General features: G+C 39.2%; 2 protein-coding genes across 2 annotated transcripts; one reads left to right on the forward strand and one right to left on the reverse strand.

Moving 5' to 3' along the window:
• Positions 1-9: 9 nt before the first annotated feature.
• LOC130176207 (periphilin-1-like) lies at positions 10-16,459 on the reverse strand. The gene is made up of 10 exons (XM_056387158.1): positions 16,274-16,459; positions 15,758-15,818; positions 15,566-15,639; positions 14,657-14,893; positions 14,286-14,347; positions 11,271-11,357; positions 10,751-10,923; positions 7,652-7,728; positions 6,619-6,753; positions 10-1,071 (listed from the first exon to the last, which is right to left on the reverse strand). Coding segments are annotated over exons 2-10 (1,068 nt in total). The 5' UTR covers positions 15,759-15,818; positions 16,274-16,459; the 3' UTR covers positions 10-849.
• Positions 16,460-17,511: 1,052 nt separating this feature from the next.
• On the forward strand, positions 17,512-21,761 carry LOC130175719 (YY1-associated factor 2-like). Its single transcript, XM_056386228.1, has 4 exons — positions 17,512-17,656; positions 17,961-18,086; positions 20,550-20,702; positions 20,808-21,761. Exons 1-4 carry the CDS (start codon positions 17,631-17,633, stop codon positions 21,046-21,048), a joined length of 546 nt encoding a protein of 181 aa, XP_056242203.1. The 5' UTR covers positions 17,512-17,630; the 3' UTR covers positions 21,049-21,761.
• The last annotated feature ends 793 nt before the right edge of the window (positions 21,762-22,554 follow it).

The following is a 22,554-nucleotide window of genomic DNA, read 5'->3' on the forward strand; positions in this document are numbered from 1 at the left end:
GAGGTGTCATCACTTAATTCATGGCCTTTTATTTACAAATAATCTAAAAGGAAATATTCACAAGTTGTTCAGTTAAACTCAACAAAAGACAAAAATGCATGATCTACACATAATACAAATAATGATCTACACATCATCTCTATACAGAAAAGTTCTGCACTGCAAAACACCATGGAGAGTTGGACCCTTTGATACTAGTTTGAGAATACTTGTGTTACACTTAGCATTATCTAGCCAGCCTCAGCTGCAAGAAATGAAGATGCTGGAAGAGCAGAACAATACATATCAATACAACTGAGAAAATACTGTAATAGGAAAGTTGCATTATTTCACTCATTCTTTCTGCGAGGGCTCTTATCAGTAGGGTTCAACAATAAGAGCAAGCCTCTGCCACCAAGCCTGCTTTAATGATCAAACATTTAACTTATGTCAATATAAAATGTCATCTGTAATCAACTGAATGTAGTAATATTTGGCAGTTTTTCCACAACATGATTAATTTCATAGCTGGAATTGTATATTGTGCATTTTTCTCCAGCAGACAGCTCCTTTCTCAAAATACTAAAGGTATATTTCATTGTAACAACATATCCATTTCAACAATTATTTCATCTAGTATTGAGTCTTAAATCATATTTATGATGCAGGAAGTGAAAAATTGCTTGCATCTGATACTTTCTTCTTTTTTTTCTTTTTTTTTTTAAAAACCAATCACTGGTACTATTATTTGATTAAAGAACATAATTGAAATACAAGAAGTAGAAAAAATTTTTGGTTAAAAATTTGTTCAATTCTAATAGGGAAATCTTCTGCTTATCTCAGAAATAAGATGATAAAAATTCCATATTATTACTCTAGTGTTTTGTGACCTGTGGCGTCTGCTGAAGTGTCCGGCTGCTCTAATACTTCGTCCAGCTCCTTCACAAAGTGCCTGAGGTCATTTAGGCAGCGCTGTTTGATCTCAGACAGGTTCTCATCCAGCGGAGCCTGCAGCAGATTATCCAAACTGGGCTCCTTGGCCACCAACATTTTCACCACCGTGCGAAATGTCTCACAGTCCTGCCTGTAATGCTGCACATATAACAATCACGTCAGGAATTTTAATATTCATAATGATACAATGATATGTATATAGTGTACAAATAAATCATGACATGTTATAGGCTGGTCCATCTATAAAGTAAAGGGTTATTTAATCATTGAAGCTGAAAATAAACATTTGGTCTTTTCTGATCATAATCAAAAACAGGTTTGTCAATCAACTTGAGAGTGATGTTTCTTTCTTATGATTCACAAGAAATAGCAATAATTATGGCTTTCAACACACACTCAAAACACACACACATTTTGCTCTTCACAGTTCAACATTTGTTTGTCATGCAAGTTTGCAAATTACAACATCACACACCTCAAAGTATATTTTTTTTATCCACATAGGTACACGTATCAAAAATAAATTGTGTATTAAATGAAATTCTTAAGTAAGTGATATTATTTAAAATGCCCTCACAAACAAGTGAGCAGCTCCATCTGACAACTCTTTGAATTCTACAGACATTGACTCTTGTATCAACGCCTGTGAACTTAATTAACCTAGTTCTGTTAAATTGCTATATTCCGGGAAACAGGTGTGTGGATGTGTGTAAGCGAGCCTATTCAAGTGCATGTCCGCCCATAACAAAAGGAACATGAGGTGTCAGAGTATGTTAGTGGTGCTGTAGCATTCTTTCACACCCCATTGTAACAATCTCTCCCTCACATCCCTCACAGATTTTACTGCCGACCCAAAACGGCTGTAAAGTTCTTTATTAGAGTCCCAGGTGCAAGCTCACAACATCTTTATCACCTGGGGAGAAAAGGCTAAATGTGGGGCCCTATACTGAAGCTGCCTAGAGGTTTAGGGCTACACTGGCCCGTCAAGGAGCAGTTTGGGACAACGGGGTCCTCCAGAGTTGAGTTAATGCAGCCCACATCACCTCTCCCTTCAAATTAGAGTCACTCGGGCAGACAGAATGTGTTGCTGTGGCTCAAAAACAACCACTCTGCTGTCCAATACAAGACATCGAATCCAATTACCTCTACATATTACACAATGTCTACATACAAACAGACACATGTATGTAACCATTAAGGACATGTTCACCTCCAAAAACATTGATATTATCATCTCTCTTTAATAAGTTTTGATTTGATTGGCTGCATGAAATCACTTGATCAGATGGAAACCAGTCACTCTTAGTCAATTTTACTCAAGTGTCAGGAAATAGAACCTAATTCTTCAAAGCAGTGACTTAGTCAAACTGTTTATCTCCCATAGAGGTACTGTATATCTGCATCATGTTCAGCTCCATAGCCATCACAGGAATGTGGGCTGTGCAGGCCTTTGTAGTAGAACAAAAAATAGATGACAGTATCTCATCTAACATTAACTTTCTGTTAAATGCAATAAAACGTAAGCCATCAGCTTTGGTAATTTTGACAAGAAAAATGCTGCCTGTCAACTTAAATCAGTGTCCAGCCTTAAGCAGAATGTGAGGTTAAACGGCTTTATTCCAGGGTTCTGTCAGTTATGGTGAAATTTAAAACCGCAACTGCTGTTTCTGTGCCTAGATACACATTACATAATGTGTATCTCGGCTAACACATGATCATGTATCCATCAACTTGTGTAGTGATCACGAGAGCTTTTGCAAATTAATTCCATCACATTCACATGACTTAAATGTACTAGATGAAAATTTCTTGAGGGTTTTTCAGCGAAATAAGTGTCCGCAACATGGCAATACACTACATACGATCTACGGGAGTGCGACCACCATTACTGAGTGAGAAAGGAAAAAGAATCCAGTGCAGGACTGGGAGAAACAAGAAGTATGCCACTGTCAGTATCAAGATTGTGTTTTCCATCAAAGCTGAGCTGGTTGGGACTTTGAACACACAGAAAAGGTCAAAAGAAACAAAAATACTATGGCATTCAGTTTGGAACAATGAGGCTGGAAACAATTCACTACATGAGAACCACTCACTGTGTTTTCAAGCCAAAGAAAGGTCCCATGCTTAAAAAGCAGAAGGCTGAGAGACGCCACTGAGAACCTGCTGGCGATGAAAAACAACCCAGATGCACAATTTGTTGTGTGTCAGACTGGGACCAGAGACGGCTACAGAAGGTGATGTGAAATTATAAAGTTACACACACAAAATCTAGTGGGAGAAAATGAAGGGTCTCTATTTTGTGCTCCACCTGATAATTACAATGATGTTAAAAAAAAAAAAAAAAACACTGCAATGCCTCCAGCTCCTACATGAGTTCAGTTCTTCTTCCCCTGATAATTCCCCTGCTGAACCAGCTACAGCATGTTCAGATAGCTGATTCTAACTTATCTATTCATTCCTGCATCCCTAACCCACATTCTGTGCGACAGTACATGAATTTAGAGTGCTGTCTGCACAAGGAAAAAAAAAATGTATCAAATGTTATGGTAGGGTAGAATAATATTATGACTATGAATATTAAAACAATACAGGTTATTATCGCTGTACAAATGCATGGGGAGGGCAAGTCAAGAAGATTTAGACAGAAATATCCCAGACTGTGGGAGATGTTTGGACCCAGGCTGATGCTTTAACGTCTGCAGGTCATGTCAAGCGAATTCGTGGCCCCACATAATGATAGTCCTCACCGCCGACCACAAGGAAGTGAGAGGCTCACGACACGTGTGGCCAGCTGAGCTCAGGGTCAACTTCTTTCAACAATACAGGTTTTCTTCTCTGTCTGTGCACAGTATTAGCTGTCCCATCTTGGTTGATTATGAACCTTCTGTTACATAATCTATGTAATAACACACCATGATTTCAGGTGGATTTCTACACCCATACCTCTTAAAGTGCAGACTTCTCCTTTGTTAAATATTTTCTCTCAGTGAGCATTATTTGGGAGGAGCAAAAATTGGTTCCAGGTTTTAAGATGTGAGACGAAACAAGGGCTAAATGAGACACAAACATGTGGTGTATGTCCCACAAACCAGTATCCCTCTAATCACTTAGGGTTGATTATGTTTGCCATCTTTCAAAACAAAACCTTCCTAAGCTTTTCCCAAGCTACAGCCTTTGTTGACAGTGATTACATTTTCACTTCATTATATCCCATGTACACACTTTTACACACTTGAAAGCTTCACAATAGGATGAGGAAAGGGTTGGAAAAAGTGGCCTTACAATGAACTACGAACTATATATTAAGATGGATGGACAGTGAGCGATAAAGTGCGCACATTTACATGGCTATACGTGTAAATTTATTAGAGATGAAGGGCATCACTCCACATTTATTACAGTACTAAACAATAGGAGACTGACTTCAAACGGCCAACTATTTTTGTAAAAGCTGCTCCCATGTTACTTGAACAAACAGGAAGGGTGCTTTTGACCTGAGTGTGCTCTTTATGCTGTGAGAAAAGGTTGCAGGGAGGTTCTGCCTAAGTTCACTCCCTAGAGTAGGAGCCATGAGCTGATCTTTAAGCCTGATACTAAGGGGCCACACAGGACGGGGCTGGAGCCACTAGGGGCCTTCAGGAGGAGCCTTAAAAAGTGGGCTTCTGCCCAAATCGGATGTTTGTGGAGGTCCAAATTGTGAACATACCGACAGGAGTGTGTGCCTGGATACGGTGTGGGGGCTGGGAAGTTAAGGGTTTGAGTGAGATTATGCATAAGGCACTCACATAGACATTTAGTGAGGCTCTCTTCAAATGAGCACTGATGCCGGCAGGGGTCCTGCATAATAAGGGAAGTAGAGTAATGACTTGAGGGCTGGTACACATTAGGGGATATTAAAAGAGCCATTTTAATCACTCAAGCTGCAAACCGGACCTCTCGATGGAGGGGCTAATAGTTGAAATGGATATGTTTCATTTGCACTGATTGAGATGATGAACGGACTCCTCTGAAAATCACTCCCAGGCACTTAGTTATGTTTTGAATGGATATTTTCTGAGTTCCTATTGTTGGAGATGCTTTTTTACCAGCGCTGATTTGTTCTGTGGTCCCTACAAAGAGCTCCGCTGGTCCTCTGTTGCATCGGAAAAAAAGAAAATGAGATGATGTGATGAAGGCTTACAAAACGACACATTGGTATTTAGGCCCGTTATGAAATGATTTAGCATTTTGAAACATGTTATGACCAACAGTCTCATAAGCATGGATGTTTACTGTGTCAATGATTGTGTTTGAGGTTTCTGATTTCCTTTATAACCTTGAAACACCCACAGAGAGTATGCATTACAAGCTCTTGGCTGAAAAAAAACAATGAGCTTTGCTGGTGTGACAAATCCATTTCCTATGGAACACGGTTGTATACACAGTATCAAGACCTTGCTGAAAAATAGGAAAATTAGGAGAGACAAAAAATAAAACAAGGATGTCGTAGTTCCGTTTGTTGTGAATGTAACAGGCTTGTTTTTTGCAGCTCCTTCAAACAAGTTTAAGGAGATCTGAGGTCCAGCTCTGCCCACTACAGATCTGCTCAGTTTGTCAATCCACCGTAGTGACGGATCAGTGTGTGTTTAACTGAGCCCAGGGCAGATGTTACAGTAAAGACACTGTAGAGGTTTTGGTTTCTCTCACCACGTCTGTAGAAGCAGTTGGAAATGGCAGGGTAAGCATGTGTCTTATGCCAGGAGACGTACCACACTGTGGGTGGGCCGCCTGCATCCTGCAGGGCAATTCCTGCCCTGCTTTAACGGGAACAGATAAGTGGTACTGTAGCGGAGAGCGATGAAGGGGAGGGAAAGGAGTGCGACTCCAAATAGCAGGCCACAAGATGCGTCAAAACCTGAGGTGCTAAGGATTGTTCTGCTGACTCATCCTCCTTCTTTACACCAGCAAATACTTCATCGGATACAATACTGTCAGCGACATTATACAGCTAGTGTAAAATCACTGACTGGATACATGACCCACCTCGATATCAGGGTAGAGCTCACACATGTAACAAGGGGCACCTACACGATAAGGTGAACCCAATAAGGACCTCAGTCTGTTGTGGCTACAACTTTCCAGCTGCAGTTTACAAAACAGATTTTTTTTTTTTTTTTTTTTTTTAAAACAAGTAAAATAAACAATGCGGTTCAGAATCTGCACCACTCAGTGCTGTAGTAGGGCACCACTTTAATCTCTCAACATCTGCCCACTGACACCCTCCCTGACCTGTGCTCATGTCCTGTGTAGTCACTGTGACTCTGGATATTCAGGGTCATCAAGGCCAATAAGGGGTCAGCCTCATGTTAGAATGAAAAGGCTGAACACAAAATGAATGTCATAATAAGAAAATGCCAATAACGTCAGTCCACAGTTTCCCTTATTTGTGTTTCTCTATTTTCAAGACCGTTTTCAATATGAATATCGGTATCTTGAAACAAGACAGAACAAAGCAGATTGCTCCTTTATTATTAGGAAAATAATGTAAAGGTTTGTAGTGGAAACAAGAAAATCAATCTCCCCTCATTGGCAGATTTTCCCAGTTGTTTTAAGAACAGAAATAGCTGATACTTGGTTAAATAAAGCTATATTATAGCAGAAGCAACGAGTCAAGAGAATTCATGGATTTTCATGGATCAAATCTACCTTCTCAATTTCCAGAGCCTTAGCCTTAATGGCTTCCAACCGGCGAGTCTTGAAGTCTTCCTTTGGTGTCGGCTTTGGCTCCATGCTGGCAGCCACCACCTCTTCTGAATCCGCTACAGAGGCAGGAGTTTTTTCCTGGCGGGCCAAAGGTTAAGGGTTAGAGCTGAGGTCACCAGGTTTAGAAACTGGTTCTGATTTCAAAGTGTTTCAAATAGAGACAACTCTGCTCTCTTACGGGTGTTGAGTTCTTGTTTTCATACACGTCTCATTATGCATGCCACATGTCAACAGTAAACAGACATGGAGGTGCCGAATACAGTACATCTATCTGGTTAAAGGACCCTTACAGCCAAAGATCAAAGTGAAGACCCAGTGAAAACAAATGCATTAGTTACACTTGCAATGAAAGGAAACATAAACTAAATGTCCATGAAATGTTATTTAAGTCTTTACAGTAACATACTGGTGTTTTTGGCCCACTGACTACAAATAATGTATTTTATCTTTATATGTTAAAGTTAAATTATCACTGCATAATAATGCACATGTAAACAGTGTTTGAAAAAGGATAATTAATCCAATAATATAAACCTGTGCGTGATGTGATGACTTCATGTCTTTGTGTTCTTTTTGTTTTACACCAGCATTTAATAGTATTTATGGTTATCCTGTTCTAGCTGCTGCATTCTCGGGTTTGTGCAGGTGGGTTGTGATTCATCATAGAGTACATAAAAATGTCATGAATATTTCATTGTTAAATATCCATGTCAGGCTACACGAAATCAGAGACTATAATGAACACAAACAGAATGCCCTTTGTGTGGGCCACAAGAATTAGGTGAATTAGACAAACTATTACTCCTTGTAATTGCAGTATATTGATATTCCATCACACCTCTACACAACTCACATTAACTGGGAAATTTTTTCCCAGCCCTTACATTAGGTGCAAGAATACAATAAGGAAGATGCTACTGTATTTTATTTTTCTCATGCAACATGTTTCTTGTCCGAGCATTACTAGCTCTTTTACCTTTGAAGACCCTGAGCTGTGAGGAGACCCCTCCACAGAGCTGCTGGGAGTGTGACTTGTCAGCACACTTGGCTTTTCTACAGACAAAATATTAAGAAAGAAGGAAATATAAAGAACGGTGAGCAAACAGGCAGAAAATCATCCTAATTATCACGGAAAACACAAAGTTCTGACAAAGGGAAGACACCCATAAAAACAGGGCGATCTAAAGAATACATGAGGGTTACCATAGCATTCTTTTATTTAATTTTGCACAGTACTAAAATAAACCCCAGGGGAGCATCCTGGTGGGTCGGGGGTCTGGGACGATTGCCACGTAAACTGCAGCATCCCTGTTTCAAATCTGGATGGGAACCTGAGTTGTATTTTATTCCCCTCTCTCTACACACACTCCTTAACTCTCTGCAAAAATGCCATAAGATAAGAATTTTAAAAATACAACAGGGAACAATTACTTTCTACTGTGAGAAATTAAATAATCAGTCACTTATATTGTGAACAATCGTGACACCAAGGCATTACGAAGCAGCCGAAAAGTATAAATCATTGTTTTGTTTTTTTTAATACTCCCTTGTTGGAGCCTCCCACACAATAGTGGCCGAGGAGTTCAGCTGTGCCTAAATTGAAATATTGTACTCTGCTGGCTCCAATGTGTCTAGAACAAAATAAATATAGTCAAGTTATTTGTTTTTATTGAAGGAATCTCCCATTGTTATTAGAGTAAGCCAAGGTAAAACATCTTAATTGAAGTCCCTCAGTGGGACTATGGAGTATACACACAAACAACAGTGTTCAGGCTGGGGCGTGCTTAAAACAAACTTTTCAATATGACATCGTGTCAAAAGGCAAGTTTTTATAGCTATTTTGAATGGCCACAATTGGCATGCTATCAAACACAGGAGACTGATGCAATAATTATCAGTGCACACAGTCAGACAGTCTCTGCTTGAAGGTTATTCATTGTGTTGACCTCATTTGTACACACAACTGAAAGTGGTCATGAGCAGGATAGTTCGGCCAACTGCTGTATAAAATGGGTTCTGCTTCTCAGATTGTCAGTTTCACTTACAACAAGACAAGGTCAAAACTTAGCATATGGCCGGACCGCATATGGTCAATGTGCGAAATTAAAGATGTAGTTGAAAACTGTGTGCGAAACATCGCTGATTGGTCATCTATGGAAGCATTTTCCACATCACTGTTATACACCCAGCATTTTTAAAAACACAAGTGCAAACGCCTTGCTTTGCTTGTAGTTTGTGAACGACAATAATCAGGATGGAGCAGCCCAACAGATTTTACAACCAATGGACTGACACTGAAGTCTCGGCTTTGTTGTCCATTTTTGCTTTATCTGTCATCATCACATGTAACAACTGACTTAACAGGCAACCAATTTCCTTTTGATACGTCAGTGGACTTATTTTGCTTAATGTTCCCGGGGCTTTGGCCATGCTCAGAAAAATGCGCAGGAGGAACTTTTAGCCCTGAGAAAGTTCCTGGACATTACTCAGTAGTTCCTGGAGACGCACCTTAAGTGGAACTCCACACTGTAGCAACCAGTTTTCATAGCTGGAGTCCAGTCCACCAAGTTTCAAACGGCCCTTCAAACGCACCCTACACCAAGCCTTGCGGATGGCGGCATACGTGGCAACAGACCTAATCTTATTCACTAATAATAGTCATCATCAATCAAGATTTGTAAAAAGACATTGTAAAGATCCTCCCTGTGTATGACAAAGCCTGGTACACACACCCTATCACCAAACCCCTATTTTTGTGTACTTTGCTCTGCTGCCCTAATTAGTGTCCCAGATGTATGTGGAGCTGGGAGGTACAACTGTTTTATTGCATCTTCAAAGGGTGGTACCACATAGAGCTAAGTTTTCAAGACATTAATATGTTTATGCATCTTGGAAACCAAAGCACTGGAGAAATTGCTGTCCACACTTCTTTCCCTCAGACTGAATTCATAAATTTCATTAGCTCAGCATTGTTAATTAAAGTTCTGAAGCCTGTGAAAGTCACAAAAGAGAGCGTGTAAAATGACAGACCCAAAGTGATTCTGAAGACATTGTTAAGCCAGCACATGAACCACTTTCTCACTGAGGAAAAGGTCAGGTTCTGAACCCAAAGCCAAACCACCCCAATAAACCAAGGGTATCCTTTTTCCCAGCCTCTAAAAATACGTGGTGTTAGTGTAATTAACATCTTAACGTGTTTCAGCATACCCTGGCCCCTCACACTACACCTCTGAAAACAGATGCTTCACCTGGAATGGCTTAATTCCTTTACACATTGTAATTATACATATGTTTCTTTAAGATGGGAAAATGACAGCAGGTATAACACCTGCAAGAACAAACGTTTTAGATAAAGGTTTACAAATTCAAAACTCTACTGGCTACTTGCTCTCCCATTCATCTATGCTCCTTCAGCTTTTTCATGCTGTGGCCAATCACAGAGTGACATGTATTTCAGAGTGGAGCTTTGTAACTGGACGTCATACTATCCACTAGGGCAGCAGGTCAAGCAGCTAGGCAGCTATTACTGCGTAGTTGTGCGCAAAAGATTTGAAAGCAAAGGTGGACAATAGAGCAGGAAAATGCCCTGACGCATTTGAAAAGGTGACAAGTTTTACCTTTTCTCTGCCTGATCAACATTAGATGAAGATGATAGAAGGATTGCTAAAATATCTAAGGCATAACAGTTTTATGACAACAAACAGGGAACAGTTCAATATTTGCTATGTAAATTTAGATGGTGTTACATGTACATTTAACGGCTGTGGCTCACGAAGTAGAGTGGGTCGTTGACTAATCAGACAGGCGGTGGTTCGATCCCCATCTCCTCCAGTCTGCGTGTCGAAGTGTCTCTGGGCAATAAACTGAACCCCAAATTGCCCATGATGGCTGCTCCATCATTGTATGGGTGTGATGTATGTATGTATGTGTGTGTGAATGGGTGAATATGGCATGTATTGTAAAGCGCTTTGAGTCTCTAAGACTTGAAAAGCGCTATATAAGTGCATCGCATTTACCGTTGATCATTAGTACTGGTGTGCTGGGCCCTTTTTTGTAATTGAGACATAATACTTACGCCTCTGCTGGTTTGAGCCTTTGTCCCTTTCAGGGGAGAAACTCTTGTTGCTGGTATTTGACCCAGAGCGCCCATGTACAGGTGGTTGGGCTTCTCTTCTTCCGGTGGGAGGAGGTGAGCGGTCACGCATGATTGCAACAGGCGGAGAGATCCTGTAGTCATCATGGTCTTCTCTACGGAAATAGGCAACAATCAAAGCGTAAGATACAAGAGAAGACCTGCGGGCATGCGACAGGTTGTTGGTAAACATAATGTTTCCCGTTATGAAAAGCTTTTACACCGGATATTAATTTTTATCAGTACAATTTAAGAGTGGGCAATAAATTGTGCATTTGAATATCAATTAATACAATAGCATGTGGAATAACAATGCTCTTTATAGACCAAAATGATCAATTCTGAATGGAATATCACCCCTTCCATCAAAAACTAGACAACTGATTTCCAACCCTGCCTACTTCCAGAGCTGGCGGCTGATTTACTGTATAGTATAAAACCATATGAATGTGAGGGGACTGACTTGGCTTTTTTGTCCAGAACTGGCCGCCGAGGAGGGCCTGACCCTCGACCTCTGCTGCGGTAATAGGGGATAGGTCTGCCATTGTTCCTGAAAAACATCAAAAATACAGACTGAAAATAATATTGGCTCGCAAAGCTGCTCTGTAAACAAAGGTCGAGGCAAAACATGATAAACAAATCAAGAGTATAATGAGTGCAAATTCAGAATGCATCATTGTCATCACTTACTGGTTTAAGAAGCAGAAGTATTTGTCAGTGTACACTTTTGAATGGGTAATGGAAACAGAATAAATAGAAGGCAAAACCACCAAGACTTAAATTCAGACTCAGCAGGGCACTGTGGCACACTGATCAATTTGTGGAATGGAGGCAATCTTCCACTTTGCCACGAGCCACAGTTGGCTGACCGAGTTTGGTCTTCTTTCACTACTATCTGTCTTCAATTGTAGGCATAGCCATGCGCAAGCTAAATATGGAGCTGACGTTACAACACACTGCTACCTTCAACCATGTAATGTAATGACCAATTTCTGAGCAATTATCTAAAGTAAGTGGTGAAATTTCACTGTTCACTGCAACTCGTTTTTATGATTTTCCAGACTCAAAGAAAAGCCTGTGTCTGAACAGCAACCTTTAGGTCCAGAGGTATAAATGACCCAAAGGCACCTGGTTGTCACGACCTCTGCCTGAACTCGAGCCACATCTCAAACAAAGAGCAGGTCTAACAAGACCTAAAACTTTTACGACTCATGGTGTGTTTGAAGTAGCCAAGACTCAACCTGCCATTTGCCAAACACTGAATTGCCATCCGTGCAGTAAAAAACGAACATCAAAAGGCTAGGGTACAGAAACAAAGTGGTGTACTTTATTTAGGAAAAAAGAACTCTATAGAAGGTAAATCAAGCTTTTATCAGGCAGACATTCAACCAGAACTTACACACATTTAAAAGGTCAGGCCTTATTGCCAAGGCAGAAATTTTCCATATGAAGAATTCTCTTGACACTGGCAGTCATCAAACTAAGAAATGAAAAGGCCAATGCAATAATTTGCAGAGTCATGAAGCCTAAAAATAATTGTGCCTCCTTAGAGATAAAACAAACTAATAATAACAACTGCTAATATTTGCATCTTCCTTCCCTTTGATTTCTTTGATGACTAGACACAGCACAAAAAACAACCAAGATTCAATTAACTGGATGGATTTATAAATGCACTGCACAAACACAAGAAAACGCTTAATTTACCACGGTAGCTTGAGACTGTTTATTAAGACAGTGACTCATAACTTGGGGCTGTACGTCAGGCTGTTAAGTCTTTTCATGATCTGTGGGCAAAACCTCCTCAAGGGTGCAAGAAAAGTGATTCAAGTGTGTGTGACTAAGACTTTGCAGTAAACTTTATGACCTTGACGCACTGCTTGTGTTTATCCCACAACGCTAAAGTTTGCTTTATAGCTGTATGGTAAGGGGTCATAGCGTAGCTACTGAAACTTTACATGTAGCCGCTGAGGATACGCCATTCGTCCCAATTAGTGTGTGTCCCTGCATGGGCTTAGAGAGCCTGGTATGACTGGTCTCATGCTAGGGTTAAAAGTGTCATTTTATATTTGCCCCCTTGTCTACATAGCCACTGAAGTGCCTTGTGCAAAAATGAATCCTACAGACAGACATCCTGCTTTGTTGTCTGGGAGATGGGACAGACATGGGAGAGACAATCAGCTGCCTCTTGACAGGAGAAGCTGAAGCATAAACTTTTTTTTTTTTTATTAAACATATGTTAGAGTCACGAGAGATGCAACTTGAGCCTGACAAGTTGTCATTCAATGTCACTATCATGTACACTGCCAAGACCCAAAACATTATGATAAATCAAAAATCAACCAGGTTGAGCTGTTGTCCATGTTGAATGTGTCACAAACACTTCAATTAAATGTGATCACCACCTCAGAATACCCACCAACGCATGTGCAAAATTGTTCACAGGTGGCAGAATATAAATCTTGACAGTGTGTTTATGGTTCCAGAAAACTCCAGGAATCACAGTACCTATCGTATATCATGGGCCTAAATTTGCACTTTAGGTAGACTAAATGTTTTTTAATAGTAAGCATGTTTTCACCCTTTAAATAATTTGGCCAATATGTACCTCAGCTGCTATACAGCAGAGGCATTTTAAGTTAATTTCGAACTTTGCAAATTCTCGTAATTACTGGTAAATTTATAAACCTTAAAATATCTGACACAAATTTGAATGTCATGCAAAAATGATGTAAAACAAAAAACGAAAAAAAAAACAACAACATATAAACTGCTCAGAATATCTGAGACGTGTGTGGGTGTCTGACTGAAGGAGGAGTGGTCCAGCTGTTTTTCCTCTCAGGGTGGGGTAGAGGGTGGGGGGTGGGTTGTTTGGCTGAGTGAGTAGACACTAGTGCCCTTTGTCCCTCTCTCTAGCCTGGTATGACTCCTGGAAAAAGGGGGCCTGGGCCCGTAAACGGTTGGTATGTTGAAGTGGCCAGGGCGAAAAGAGTGTGTGTTGATGTAGGAGTTAGAACTGTTGGACTTACCTGCTCTGTGTGGGGTTAAGCTCTTAAACTTACCTTAAGAGCAGTGTGGTCACAGATAATTGAGATATGCTTCCTAAATCTATTTTCCAAAGCAGAACTTTGTTTGCAACAATTTATACTGATTGATGTTCTATTCTTATATTGTCTTGGGTGGAATGTAAAGGGAAAGTATTTATAATCTAAAGTGGTTTTATGCTTATTGTGGTTAACCCTTTTTATTTCAATATTACATGGAAAGAAAGACACATGCTATGAGGGTCAATAAATCAAGCTAATAATATTCTCTTTTCAATACATAGAACTCTGCCTCCACCTACAGGTCAGTTTGATGCATTACACAAAGAATTCGGTGAAGCAACTGACTATCTGAAATTAACAGGATGGGACAAACAAAAATTAATTAATTAACAAATTTCAAACATTTTAAAAAAGAAGACTAGATAAATTACCTTGAGTCTAATTGATGCCTCAAATCATCTCTGCCATAACCCTGTTGGGAGTACAGGCCCTCCTGAAAACAAAAATCACAATTACAACATTAATTGGGAAACGCTAGTGCATTATTGGGAACTACAAAAAGCAAACAAGAACCTAATTAAACTAATGCATTAAAACTAATGCCATTCTGTTGTTAACTTTCTGAGATACTTTGGTTAGAGTCATACACATCAGTATGCCATTTCTTGATGTTTGTATTTGATCAGCTAAAAATGATCAGATAATACATCACTAAAACACACACTTTGGCTATAGTACTATGATTTTATTTAAGACAAAACAGAATTTAGTTGAGAAAACATGCATACCACAGGTTTCTTACATTTCTTGGGGGTGGGGGTGGGGAATTTCTGCGAAAGTTGCCAAAGTTGGGGTTTTCGTCAAAGTATCGACGATCGTTGGGCGGGTAACTGCTTTCATCGTGACATTCTCTTGCATCCTGGTAATTTCGAGGACCACCATACCACTGGTCATCATTAAAACCTCTGTCATATTCCAACCCCGGCCGAGGCATAGAGCTCCTCCTTTCAACAATATTGACAACTCGATGAACTTTCACCTGCCAGGACACATTACATTTCACTCTGTAAGCATCACTACCCAGTACAAGAGTGAATCCAAATAGGAACAACTCTTAAAATAATAATGAATTATAAGTGCTACAGGCGGTGTAGACTGCATCTCCCTAATTCAGACACTGAATGTAAATTGTTTGAAGATTAAACTGTTCCTGACACAAGATTCAATTTGTAGACATAGAATGTTTGTAAGTATCATCATTAAAGTCATTCGATAATCAATCAAATACAATTCATTCTACAGTCTAAGGGTCTCAAAGACTAGCTTGGTTCATGGTATTTGAGAACACAAATAATATTTTTTATGTATTTTAGCCAGACAAATTTAATTACAACAGCGTGCACAGCATTAGTCATTATTATACATACAATATACATACAGCATTATACATAATGTGATTTTAAAAAAAGTGTCATGAGAGGTGATTACAACATCAATATCATCCTAAACAGTAACTTACAAAAGAACAAAAAGTGACTGAAAATAACACTACACCTACCGCAGTCATAGGAGGCAAATCTCAAGACTGCAACTTAAGGAACAACAATAACAGTGTCCGGATACTGATAACTAATCAGTTCTTTTCACTGATTACCAAGGTCCTTAGTCTAACTAATTGATATTTGCCATCCAAAACAAAATCTTTACTTACCTCTCTTATATCAATCGGCGTGAAGTGCTCTTCATACGCTTCTCTAATTGATTTTCGACTGTGTCGATAAGCCACTGCGAAAAACAAAACTTTTATTCAAACATTTGATATGGACAGGAAGTGGATTGAATAGACAGGATTAGTGGGGTGAAGACACCACAACACTGTTTTATAAGAATTATTTTCACTTACTGTTGAAGGAATGATGTTGGTTCCCTGTGTGGTAAGGTTAAGGTATCTCAGTACAGAGAGCCTATGAGAATGACAGTAAACAGCCTTGTTTATGATAAGATAAGATAGCCCGAACGTATGAGCATATTCGCCCTACCCTAGATCACACACATACCAAAAGAGCTTTGTAACACACATGACCTCTGACCTCAGTTCAACAACATTCAACACCACCTCCAACTATGAGTTATTTCACGTCATGGAGCGCTGCTACTCCGCTTTCCTTCTTTTAACTGGAAATATTGAGTGTATCACAGTATATTAAATGCGCTGGGGAATGTGAACAGTCCGCATGAGTGACACCAATGTGACTTCACACATTAGAGCCACTGCTGACAGATGGCGATAAGTGACTCTGTGTTTTTGCTGAAATGTATGATGTTATGACTGGACTAGAAAGCTGCGTTTGAACTGTTGTTAGCAAACCTGGCTAGTTAGCATCGTAGCAAAAGATGAAGTCGTAAGAAACTCACTCACCAAATAATAGTGTGAACACTGCTGGCCACAAAGTGCGTTTTACATGTTTCACATAAAAAGGAAACTTCACTTAAAGCCAATTTACACTGCAGCACAGAGCTTTCTCTTCGCGTAGCCTACATGTGCAAGTAAAAGCAAAACAACCGTAGATGCAGTGGTTCTTCTTCTTCTTCTTTGGTGCGGCACACTAAATGCTGCGATGGCTTATTGCTGCCCTCCTCAGTCTGAACAACATCATTGGTACAAACCTACAGTCTATGCACAAACCAGCGGTATGGATCAATTCCAGCAGCTTTTACAGGCCTCAGTCGGACCGCACAGACATTTCCCATCAGGATGCTTTTTCATCACGACCAGCCCACTGCCCACAGTGGCATACCTCAGTATCACTTAACCCCAACCCTAACTATGCTCTTCTTTACCCAGAGGTTGTGCCAAACCTCCTTCACTGTAGGTATGTGATATGTATGTGATACTTATAGTTGTGTAGCATAGTAGGTCAAGCAAGTTATTCAAACAACAAAATGGGAACTTATTAACATATTATTAACTGACCAATTAATAAAACCAGCTCTTACTATCAACATTTCACTATTACCATATTGTTTTCTCTACATGTGTGCTATTTTGAGTTTGACATCAGCATCATTTAATAGCCAGTCAAACTCTATGTGTAAGTTCCTTATACTATAACAAGTCTGCAGTTGCAAACAGTTTATAAATGGATTTTGGTCCTGGGTCCCAGATAAGTAATCAAATAGTCCATTGGAGAGGTCTCCCTATTGAATTAAAGAGCTAAAAAGACAAATAAAATGTTGTGTTGGAGGAAGGTTTTTCACAACCTGGCAACCAAAAAGTTGTTCTGGCTAATATCCGTGAAGCATTAGTAAATGATTTATCACAAAGCTGTACCAATACTTAGTTGTATTTCATTAATTCCTCAAACATAAAATGTGATTTAAAAAAAACTAAACCAGAAAAATCACTATATGTCTATCCTGTGCCAAATCACATTCTACATATATTTTTACTAATTAGGTCATTTCTCGGGCTTGTTATTTGCAGTGCTGGTTTTTAAACAGAATTTATGTACGTGTTTACGTCCCTATTAAAGTGTCCTATACGACGCACTTCATACTTATACTATGCTGTATGTTTTACAAAGCGGCTTTCATCAATGTTGTGTCACAGTTATAACTGCCCTCTGTTGTGATTACATTAGAAGTGATTGGGTGAGCCCCTGTCACGTGGCCATCCTTCGACAGGAGTTTCCACGACAGCTGAGTAGCAGCTAAATGCGTTTTTTTCACCTGTAACATTGAACCTTTTCAACTCCACTGAGTCGAAGTTTCGTAAAATGGGAGACAAGAAGAGTCCCACAAGGTAAAAGCGTCGCTGGTATCTTTGAATGAAGACTCCACTGGGTCGTTTGAAAACAGAGAGCTCGGTCAATGGATGGAGCTGTTTTACTGAAGTGTTCATGGCGGCTGGCTGCTGGTTTAATACGGGGCACTGTGTAAACTGAAAGCTCCCTTCTCAGTGACTGACTTCTGAGCAGAAAATGCTTCCTGTTGTGGCGTTTCTTTTCCGTTCGGGTCATCTTTATCAAACAGGTTGTCTTTGAAATTACTGTTGTCATTGAAAACGTGCCGCTATCACTGTGTTTTTGTTTTGTTTTTGTCTGAAGGCCAAAGCGGCAATCTAAGCCATCCTCCGACGATGGGTACTGGGACTGTAGCGTCTGCACGTTCAGGAACAGCGCTGAGGCGTTCAAGTGCATGATGTGTGATGTCAGGAAGGGGACGTCAACACGGTAAGAGTGACTGTAGCCGTACATTTTTAACCATCAAACCAGTGCTCAAGTGTTTAATCAGCTTCAGCTGTGTGTAGCCTGCATTCACGAAGTCATTTTATGCTAAGGAAATGCGAGACTCAACTGCATGATTTAAAAGTACATTCATTATTAGAAACACCTATCTGTTGCAACAGTCCTGCAATACATCCTAAGGCAAGGTTGTAATGTTCGGGTTTTTGTTTAAACTGTTCGAGAGTTTCTGATTTAGCTTCACGAAGACTAATCTTTGGTCAGGGCCAAATCTACAAGTGAGGACACCGAGGCCATGTCCTTAAGTATTTTTTCTGTGAATTGAGAGGGATTCTGCAAATTCGACTACTTCTGAGAGCTACAAAAAGAAAAGATTCAGTGTTTTCACAAGCTTTCGACCTTTACAAGTTCATGTTGTGAGAAAATGCACAAAATACACCCAACAGTTGACTGAATAAATATAGTCTGGGGTGAAAAGTCTATTTGAACATTTTTTTGTTCTTTGTGTCTGGTCAAAATTGAAGGTTGTTGTGGGGAGTATTTTTGCCCTGTTTGTTATATTATTAAATTGTATTGCATTATACTGAGGTGATATATCAATGGGGGTAGGGGAGACTAATTATTAGAAACACTTGTCTGTATAATGCAATAGAGTTCAACAGCACCACAAACCACAGCTTCCAACATGACCATGGACTTAAATCAATACCTCTCTATAAAAGTTTTTCAACAAAACCTAACGTGAACTTTCATAAAGTAGGATTTATTGCAGGTCTCCTGTATTAGACTGTATTAGTTTTAGCTAGGTGGACCCAATGAACTGGCAAATGAGTGTTTGTTTGGTTGCTTTAGCCGAAGTTGTGACTGAGAGTAAGCCAGGCTACAAATTTACAAAAAAATGTATCAATTACATTAAATAGCATAACATATCATAACATAATTTCAATAATCCGAGTGATTTTTGCTGATACAGGTACTTGTCAGGCGTGTGAAAATGATTAATGGCTGGAAATCTACCCACAAATTTCTTTATCAATACATCATAGAGTCTATTTAAAGCTACTGGTCAGAGGATTGCTTAGACACATGATATTTTTGAAAGAGGAAAAAGTGTCTGAAAGCATTTCTTGTCAAGGGCAGTCATGAAATACCTCTATATTCTAATTCCTGACCAGTTTGACTGCACTGTTGTGTTGTGTTGTGAATTTCTCAAAAGACCACATACTTGATCACTGTTTTCTATGTATGCAGAGTAATCTTGAGTGACCATAGACAGTATATGCACTGAACTGCTAAGCAACAGTGTCGTAATGGCATCTTTCACCAAAACTGAAGGCCATCACTCTAAAACTTTTCACCAATGCTTCTGAAATAGAAAGGGAAAGGAACTTGGAAAAGATTAAACATTAAAATGATGATAGCAGGGGAAGCAAAAGAGGGAAAAAATGTGACTGCTTCAGTATTATAGTGTCATATGTTGGGTTTTCCATGAAGATTGTAACTGTCAAGTTGCAGTGCAACCAATACCATACAGGTTTTTCTAGACTGTGACATACATGTATTGAAAATTACAAACATAAAGCATGGCAAACCTGAATTTGAGACTAGATGTTTCTTTCAGTTCCATTTCTGGGACCTGCAGCCAGCAGGATTAAATGACCATTGTTTTCCGGATCATGTAAAGAAGCAGATAGTGGTAGTCTTACATAGTCAGATCTACAATATTAATACCCTGACCTTTCTGCATTGCTAGTGCGTGAGAAAAGTCACGCTGAATCCACTGATGATCTGACTTATGCTAATTCCTTAAGGAATTTTTGTATGTACCTCAACACCTGTCAGAATCATAGTTCGATGGAGAGGTTCACACATTTTCAAGTCTTAAAAAGGATAAACAAGGATCAATGTTCAACAGGTTTTGCCTGCTGTAATCCTTCATCCTGTTCAGACTGGCTTTGAAGAGATCCCTTCTTTATATACTTCCACTAAAAGAGATGGAGTTCTGTACAAAAAAAAATTCCAGTTTATCTTGAGTTATTATGAGGCTTATACCCACTTGATATAACCCAGACTGCTGAAGATTCATATTAACTTCAGATAAACTTCAGAATTTATTTTTACACAGAATGAGGACTGTAGATTTTGTGCCTAATCACTTACATTGGAATCAAATTAAGAGGGGTGATCTCTTCATGGCCAGGAGGAATGATGATTGAAAGCAAAACCTGTTTCGGTTTACATATGGGCACCTGGCTACTACTTTAAGACAGTACTGACAAACTGTGAACCTATACTTTAACGTTTTGTCAATTTTTTAATTTTAAATGATTGTTGTAAGCAACCTGCTTCTCCTGCTTATATTAGTTACACAGCTTAGCAGTTTAAACCACATGCTCACCCTATTTACAGGGGCCAATAAGGCCACTAACTTTCTTTTTATGTCTCTTTCAGAAAGCCGCGACCTGTTTCTCAGCTGGTTGCACAGCAAGTAAATCAGCAGTTTGCACCACCCGCACACCTCAAAAAGGAGAAGAAAGAAAAATCAGAGAAAGACAAAAGTGATAAAGAACCAACACTGAAAAAGAAAAGCCATAAAAAGATGAGGTAATGAATTCATGTTTTCAAAAAAATTGCAGAATAGCTCATCATATTCTGGTGTCCACCAGTCAGTTTTCAAACCTGTTTTGTGTGTGTTTCTCTCTTCACCAGGCCCAGGTTAAAAAACATAGACAGGAGCAGCGCCCAGCATCTAGAGGTCACAGTTGGAGACTTGACTGTAATAATCACAGACTTTAAGGAGAAAGCCAAACCCACATCCACTTCAACAAGTGCTGCCTCAGCAGACCAACACAGTCAAAGTGGCTCAAGCTCTGATAACACTGAACGAGGGGTCTCCAGATGCTCTTCGCCCCGTGGAGAAGGCTCGTCGGTGAACGGAGAGACTCACTAACCTTCACACTCCCAGTCAGCACAACTCATCCTTCTGCACTCTCAACAGCCTCAACCAGAGATTAAACTACAACATGCACATTTTTTAAAAATAATACTATAAATGCCGGTATGATAGCATTCACTTCATTTGGGGTCGTATTTTTTCACTGCCTTCCCATAATGATAAATACTTCAGGAGTCAGGACGTCAGAACTGTTTCAGCAAAACCTATTATGATGAACTGAAAAGAGCAACAGTAGCATTAAATCCCGGATGTCAGTGGAACTGTGCCACACGTTGTGGTGACTTGTCTTTCAACAACTCAGTGTTACATCAGTGTCACACTCAGTTGGTCGTTGCTGCACAGAATAAATGATGCCATATGAAAGAAATGTGAAGAAGTCATCTCAGAATTGTAGATTATCATTGAATTTTGTTATCGTTATTTGCACTTAATGGCATCCTATGTTCATGATAACATTTTTTAGCATTATTTCCACTTTGCCGTTATCAGTGAATCATAACACTGTTGGTCACTGGCCTTATCCAGCTCTCATTTTATGCCATTGGATGCAATAATTTTTTTTCATTGTCTTAACATTTGAGTAAAAATATTGAACAGTTATTCTAAGTATGCTTCTCCTTCACTTGGTAGAGTTGAGCATGATTTAATCTATAGAATGGTTTATATTGTACAATAATGTTGAATAAAATGAGATGTAGATACTTGGATATGTTTTTAAAATTTTCATTATAAACAGGAGCAAAAACATGGATTTCTCATAAGTTTTCCATATTATGATTGTATGTTGAATTTGTTAACCTATTTTCACATCATGACTGATATGTTCCTTAAAGGCAAGGCATGACAAGGCTACAGACTTGGGATTTAACTTGTTCAGATCAATCAATGAGTTGCACACTCTTCACTGTACTGTATGTGTTTTTGTTATTACCCTCAAACATATTCTTTATACTTGTTGCACTTGGGGGGAAAAAAACTGCAAATCGTGTCTTAAAGGTCCTAAAAGCAGTGGTGGAAAGTAACATATTACATTTACTTATGTACTATTCATAAGTACAACTTTGTATTGTAGCATGCTACTTAATACTTCTACCTGACTGCATTTTAGAGGGAAATATTGTACTATTTAATCCATTTATTTGACAGATGGGTGCTTTGCATACTGAGATTTTACAAAAAAAACATGATCAGTTTATAAAAAATTATGTATTGATATGGATTAAACAAGTCAGCTACAACATTAAATGCTGCTTAACCATCCATTATTACAATCCAGAGAAAATTTACTTTTGAAAGTTAACTAACTTCCGTACCCTAGAACTTTTACTTGTGGCAGGGTATTTTCTACATTGTGATATTGGTGAGTAAGTAAAGGTTCTGAGTACTGCACCACTACATCTGAAAAGTAATGAAAAAAAACCAAAGGGGGGAAGTGTATAAAAAGTTACAGTGACAAACATATTGTTAACTGTCACAATTTTTGAGATCTTGCATCCTGCA

Source organism: Seriola aureovittata, chromosome 10 (genome assembly GCF_021018895.1).
Source record: "Seriola aureovittata isolate HTS-2021-v1 ecotype China chromosome 10, ASM2101889v1, whole genome shotgun sequence".
Classification (NCBI taxonomy): Eukaryota; Metazoa; Chordata; class Actinopteri; order Carangiformes; family Carangidae; genus Seriola; species Seriola aureovittata.